Raw genomic sequence first — 7328 nt, forward strand, 5'->3', positions numbered from 1 at the left:
CCGGCTTAACCTGAACATGAAGCGCAAAAAGTGCATTAGGTGCGATCCAAGTGCGTCGATACTGCAGGTCAGGGTAAGAGCAGCTGTGTGTGAAAAAACTACAGCGTAGGTTTTAAATGTTTTCTTAGGACATTGTGCCAAGAATCCTCCACAACCTGTTCTGGATGTTTAATCTAGTGCTGATGTGTGTTCATCAGAACTCCTGGCTCAGATTTCAGCTTTGTTAATTGTACGGCGAAAAGGAAAAAAAAAAAAAAACTCACCTACAGTAGCATCTCTAGACACGTTTAGATCTTATCTGGATCTGGATTTTCTACATGACTTCCATGGGAAAGCCAAAATTCGGACGGTTTGAACGGTAACAAAGCCACTAGTTTACTAGCTACTAAAGCTAGTAAACTAAAGCTAGTTAACAAAGCTACTGAAGCTAATAAGCTACTAGATAAAGAAGAAGAAAAAAAAAAAAGCTCATCTTTTTAAAGCCTTCACTTGCTGACAGAAGGAGTCAGTAGAAGAACTTCAGAGCTTGTTTGAACCCTAGGGTGTTGTTATGTTAAGCAGCCAGACGACCTTTAAGTTTTGTTCGAGGTTGCTTTGGAAAGCCTGTGTGGTAAGCCAGGCTCTGCAAAAAAAAGGACAGAGAAGGGGCTATGCTGTTGTGATCTAACACGTTCTCATCCCACTGCTCTATTTTTAAAAGGACCAACCATGCGTTCTGAGAACGTGTTTCGATAGTGGTTAGCACTCACAGTCAAAACCAACATCTCATGCTCTTCCAACTAAGGGTGGAACCATATATATACATATATATATACATATATATATATATATATATATATATATATATATATATATATATATATATATATAATTACAATAGTAATAATAATAAAAATCCGTCACAGTAACAACACCTTTGTTTTGTGCGTCTCGGCTTCACATGTTCAACACTAAATCCCCTAAAGCGCCATTGCAAGCTTGTAAGCAGTCAATCGGATAGACAAACTGTATTTTAAAAACATACTTAATGGAGGCTATTTTAACCAATGTCATTATCGACGTCTCAAATTCAGAACTCAGATTCTGTCCAGGCCACATCCTTTCAAAAGACAAAAAGACTATTTGTTTTGGGGTTTTTTTTTTTTATGACTTTTATCTATTCTATCAATTAGTCTAGTCATTTATTGGCCTTTATTATCATTTCAACCATATACAGCTGGTACAGTAGAAAGTGAAACGATACAACGTTCTTCCAGGACCACGGGGCTACGTAAAACAGCACACTAACCACATGAGACGACACAGAACTAAATAAGCCCTACACATTCTACATAAACGACACAGTACAGCCGTGTTCGACCTACGCTGCCGAGCAAATAAATTTGGAACATTTTATCATATGACCATGTTTGGTAAAGCCTCAAACAATGTTCTCATTTTTTATACTCTAAAGCGGATCTGTTTTTGTACTGGCGCAATCATAACTTCCTGCTACTGGGTTTCTCAAAAAATTCTTGCGTTACCAGTCCTTAAAAAAAGTCCTGCCCGATATCTCATCAAATTACGAGTGCTAACTTTTAATAAACAATATCCGGTAAAGCCATGGTTAAAATGTCCTGAAATACAGAAATGTTGGATAAGATTTCTTGTATTTTTTTTTCCTCGTGGTGCTGAAATGGATCAAACTCTATGAAGGAAACGTTTAAGGAACTCTTGAATCTTCATAACCAGTCGTTCATACACTCCGGAGAGGCAGTACCGGAGAGGTCTTAACAATCAGGCGATTTGGAACGAGGCGTCGATTTTAAAGGCAGCGGTTGAAAAGAATCAAGGCGACAAATCGCGATTCGATTATCATCAAAAAAAAGAACGTCACCGTCGTTCGTGAATCAAGAGTAGACCTACCCTAGACGTTGTTCACGTGTTGATCGGAGGCTACTAAACCGACTCGTAAATTCAACAGTATTATTTTAATGATTATTTTATGTATTCACAACAATTTTTCAGGTCCAGTGCAAACTTTTTTCTGCACAAATCAGACAAATCAAGAGCTTGCTTTTTTTTTTCCCTCGCATGCAGGTGATCGTCCGTTCCAGTGCAACCAGTGCGGTGTGTCCTTCACCCAGAAAGGAAACCTGCTGAGACACATCAAGCTTCACACAGGCGAGAAACCCTTCAAGTGCCCATTCTGCAGCTACGCCTGCCGCCGCCGTGACGCCCTGACAGGCCACCTGCGCACACACTCCGGTACGTCTCCTCTCAGTCGAATTCATACCTCAGAGCACTTAAATTCACTTCTTAAAGGATTCACTCAACTAAAATGACCATTTGAGCTTTAGCTTAGTTCTGGGCTAGCGAGCGGAGTCTGCCACTGTGTTGGGCTTTGAAGCGAGTCACTTAATAACCCAGTTTCTCAGCTCTAAGTTGCTTAGAAGAAGATGTCTGCTAAAAGACTACATGCATACGAAGTGTATATGTAGTAGGAAGTCAAGGTGAAGATGTTTCCCCATTCTTTTCATTAAATCTTTCCTTCACCACTCTCAAGACTGATAGTCTTGGGTAGTCCCTTCCCAAACCCAAGTGTAAAACCTTTGTCTGATTCTTTAAAACAGCATCCGGACACCCGTCACTCACCGGTTCTTTGGATAGTCCAGGCTTCCTCAAGGAGTTCTTGTAAAGATTCTGTACAGGACATGTAAGGATTGACCTGAGGGACAAACCCTAGTTTTTTTGTCAAGGTTTAGTTTTCAGACATCTGAACATTTCCACATCTCCTTGCTTGTGTCATTGTGCTTAGCTGTTCTCAAGTGGTGTACCAGGCTCGAGGCATTGGTAGATCATTGGTTAAGGCATGGGGCTACTCAGTGGAAGGTCAAATCCCAGCACCAATAAACTGGTGGGTCCTCGAGCAAGGCTCGTGAACCCTGAACTGCTCACTTGGCACTGTCCTGTCTTTATCGTGAGTCGTTCTGGATAAAAGAATCCACCAAAATGAGGTAAATCAGATCTCGAGCATCTCAAGGGATGTCAATTGTGTCAAGTGTGACCCACCTGGCCCATCAGTCTAAAAGCCTGTTGGGGAGGTAAGTACAGTATGAAAAGAAAACACACGATGTTTTATTTTAAATAGTAGTTGATCAAAGTGCTTGGTAAAATGGTAGGTCTTTAGTCTTGGTTTGAAAACAGCCAGTGACTTGGATAGCCAGGGGAAGTTCTTTCCACCACCTGGGTGCCAGGACAGGAAATAGTCTTCATGCAGGTCTAACTCGTGTTTCGAGGGATGGTGGGTCCAATTAAGCAGTGCTAGTGCCTCAAAGGAAACGTGGGGAAGTACGGGATGTGATCCATTTTTGGCTGAGAAACCAGTGGAAGGAGTGTCGCAATGATCTGGTGTGGGAGGTTAATGACAAGTCATGCAGCCGCATCCCAGATCAGCTTCAGGGCTTGGATGGTGCAGAGGGGTAAACCTGCCAGGAGTGAGTCCTCCGCAGTAGTCCCGTCTCAAAGAACCGAACAAGCACCCGAGTGGCCTCTGCGGATAGAAATGGACGAGTCCTTCTCATATTGTAAAGAAGACACCTGCATGACCGAGCCAGTTTAACAATGTGGGGCAAGAAGGATAGTCGGTTGTCCAGGACTGCCCCAAGGTTGTGTGCAATAAGAGATGGCGCGATCCTAGGGTTCTTCACAGAGATCACAAGATCTTGTCTTGAGGATGCATCTCTAGGCAGCTTAGTCTTGCTGGGACTTAGTGTCAGCTGATCAGCTGCCATCCATGACGAGATGTCTGACAGGCATGCTGAGACATCCATGTCTGATCGGATTACAAATCTTTTCATCATTCATACAGAAATCATTCACACTATAGCGATGACACATGACTCACACCTGCTTAAAAAAACGCTCAGTAATTCAAAACCGTTCTTATGACTCTCTCTCTCTCTCTCTCTCTGTCTCTCTCTCTCTCTCTCTCTCTCTATATATATATATATATATATATATATATATATATATAGTATCACGATATTGCTATCATCATATTGCCCAGTCCTCATCTTAACTCTTTTTATATATGGATTTTCTATAGAGAAGAAGTGTTGTGTGTTGTTTGTGTTGTTTGTGTGTGTGTGTGTGTGTGTGTGTGCGTGTTACAGAGCTGTGAATGATGAGTCCGAGCTATAGTGTGAGTGATATCATTGTGAATGATGGCGTGCACTTCGGAGTGCCCGAGCCACTTTCTTTCTGCAGAAGTGTGTGTATGTGTGTGTGTGTGTGTGTGTGTGTGTGTGGGTGTGTGTGTCCACTCTAAGAGACTTTTGCACACTCTGTGGTTAGGCCACTCAGGACAAACTCTTCCTGCAGCCTGCGAGCTGGAGAACCGCGAGAGGAAACGCTCCACCACTCGCGCTCTTGTTTTCTCACTGCTTCCCTTCCTCTCTTAACCTCTCTCTCTCTCTCACACACACACACACACACACTCTCTCACTCTTCTTTTCTTTCCTTTTCTCACCATCTCTCTCTCTCTCTCTCTCTCTCTCTCTCTCTCTCACACACACACACACTCTTCTTTTCTTTCCTTTTCTCACCATCTCTCTCTCTCTCTCTCTCTCTCTCTCTCACACACACACACACACTCTCTCACTCTTCTTTTCTTTCCTTTTCTCACCATCTCTCACACTCTCTCTCTCTCTCTTCTTGTCTTTCATTTTCTCTCCATCTCTCTCATAGCCCTTTCTTTTTCATCATATCTCTTCTCCAATCTATGCCTTTCTCTTTCTTTCTCTCCATGTTTCCTTCCTTCACTTTTTCCATCAGTCATCGTCCTTTCTTTTTATCTTTTCTCTCTAATTTCTCTCTCCTCTTTTTTTGTCATTCTTCCTCTTTAATTTCTCTCTCTCTCTCATACCTCTTTGTTTTTCGTCATATCTCTTCTTTACTCTATGCCTTTCGTTCTCCCTCATTTTTCTCCCTCTTGTTCCACTCTCATTCTCTTTCTCTCTTCTTTTCTCTCTCATACCCCCTTTTTTCTCACTCTCTCTCCCTCCTCTCTCTTTTTGTCTCTCTTCCTCCAACCTCTCAATCGCCCTCTCTGTTGTTCAACTTCCCCTCTCTTATTGTGTCCTTTTCTCTACTTTTCTCTCTCTCTCTCTCTCTCACTCTCTCTCTCTCTGTCGCTCATATCCCTTTCTTTTTCTTCATATCTATGCCGTCTGCCTTTCTTTCTCTCTGTTTCGTATTTCATTTTCTCAATTTCTCTCTCTTTTTATCCACTTATTCTCTCGTGTTTATTTTCTCCCTCTCTTCTTTTTCTGTCTCTCTTCCTCTTCATTTTCTCCATCTGTATCTCTGTCATCTTCCTCTCCCTCTCGCTCTTCTTTCCTTTCATTTTCTCTCCGTCCACTTCTTCTTTCTGCCTTACTTTCTCTCCATTTTTCTTTTATTTCCTCACTCCGTCCACTTTCTCTTTTACTCTCCGTCACGTTCTCTCTTCTTTTCTTTACTACTCTCCGTCTCTCTATCTCTCTCGTACCCTGTTCTTTTTTCTTTATCTCCTCTCTTTGTCTCTCTGTTATCCTACTCATCCATACTCTTCTCTCCCGTTTCTTCTGTCCCCTGTCCGCCATGTTTTCTTTCCCTCTTTTCTGTCCTCCTGTCCTTCACTCGCTACAGTACTCCTCCTTTTCTTCTCACCTCTTCCTCTCTCCGTTCATTTTTCTCTTTTCAGCCCTTTCCTTCCACCTCTTCTCCCTTAATACCATCTCACCACTCAATGCTTCATTTCTTTCCTTCCTCCTCGTTCATCCGTGGTTTCTCTCTCTTTCACCCACTTTCTTTCTCTCTACCTCTTCTTTTTCCTTTCTCTCTCTTTCGCTCTTCTTTTATCCCGCACCATCGTTCTCTTTTTCTCACTGTAACTCCTTCTTCTCTGCCTCGGCCACTCTATAGTTTTTTCTTTCTCTTAACCTCACTCATTCAATCCATCAATCTATCATTGTGTCACTGTGTGTGTGTGTGTGTGTGTGTGTGTGTGTGCGTGTGTGTGGGGGTCATCGGATACGTGGATCAGTGAGCCGTGCATGCTGTCACCTCGGGACACACTCGTTGCGACTCACAGGGAGAGCAGGAGTGCTCTATCTAGCTGTCTCATCATGTTTTGCTGCTTTTCTTTTCTCATTTCCTGTTTTTCAGCGCTAATCGCTCTGAGCACCTGGGATACGCAGAGTTTCTAGGCCAGGCAGTTAATATGTCACATTTCTGCACACACTCTCTTCAGGTGCTGAATTATTAATTGTAGTTTAGCGCTGCTTTTTTTTATTAATATTATTATTATTATTATTTGAAATTTCAGTACACATCAAGGGAAATATTACCACGTGATCACGTTCTCTGTCTTTTCAATGACAGGTCGAAAAAAGAAAAATAAATGGATGTATTTTGTCCAGGAACAGGGAGTGGGCTTTAATCGCTCCCCGAGAGTGCGCACTGCGGTCAGGACTGCAGCTGTGGAGTTTCAGGGTTTACACCTCTGCCGCCGGCGCAGTCTGATTAGCTTCAGCGTCTCAGACAGGGAGAGACGACGAGAGAGAGAAGGACAGCTTTGTCCTGATCTTCCCTCGTCAGCCCTGTGACACCTGCAGCTCACAGGAATGTCAGGAACTCGGGCTGGTCCGACCGCATGTTGTGCAATAAGGACTTTCCACCTCTGAAAGAATGGAGAGGGAGAGAGAGAGATGGATAGGAAGACAGACAGACAGCTAGATAGACAGTGAGTACGACAGAGACAGAGAGAGTACAATAGACAGACAAGGAAAGAGACAGTAAGAGAGACAGACAGTCACAGAGATAGAGAGACAGACAGGCAGAAAGACAGAGTGGCAGAGAGACAGACAGTCACAGAGACAGAGAGGCAGACAGGCAGAGAGACAGACAGTCACAGAGGCAGAGAGAAAGACAGTCACAGAGAAAGAGAGGCAGAGAGACAGACAGTCACAGAGGCAGAGAGAAAGACAGTCACAGAGAAAGAGAGGCAGAGAGACAGACAGTCACAGAGGCAGAGAGAAAGACAGTCACAGAGAAAGAGAGACAGAGAGACAGACAGGCAGAGAGACAGCGAGACAGACAGTCACAGAGACAGAGAGGCAAAGAGACAGACAGTCACAGAGACAGAGAGACAGACAGGCAGAGAGACAGACAGTCACAGAGACAGAGGCAGAGAGACAGACAGTCACAGCGGCAGAGAGCCAGACAGTCACAGAGACAGAGAGGCAGAGAGACAGACAGGCAGAGAGACAGACAGTCACAGAGGCAGAGAGACAGACAGTCACAGA

General features: G+C 43.5%; 1 protein-coding gene across 3 annotated transcripts in view; it reads left to right on the forward strand.

Moving 5' to 3' along the window:
• ikzf2 (IKAROS family zinc finger 2) overlaps nucleotides 1–7328 on the forward strand; it is a 51914-nt gene that overhangs the window by 31747 nt on the left and 12839 nt on the right. For all 3 annotated transcript variants that reach the window (XM_053626221.1, XM_053626223.1, XM_053626222.1), the window contains one exon: nucleotides 2080–2247. In XM_053626221.1, the coding sequence (XP_053482196.1) occupies nucleotides 2080–2247 (168 nt within the window). The remainder of the gene's footprint in view (nucleotides 1–2079; nucleotides 2248–7328) is intronic.

Source organism: Ictalurus furcatus, chromosome 6, assembly GCF_023375685.1.
Source record: "Ictalurus furcatus strain D&B chromosome 6, Billie_1.0, whole genome shotgun sequence".
In the NCBI taxonomy this organism is placed as follows: Eukaryota; Metazoa; Chordata; class Actinopteri; order Siluriformes; family Ictaluridae; genus Ictalurus; species Ictalurus furcatus.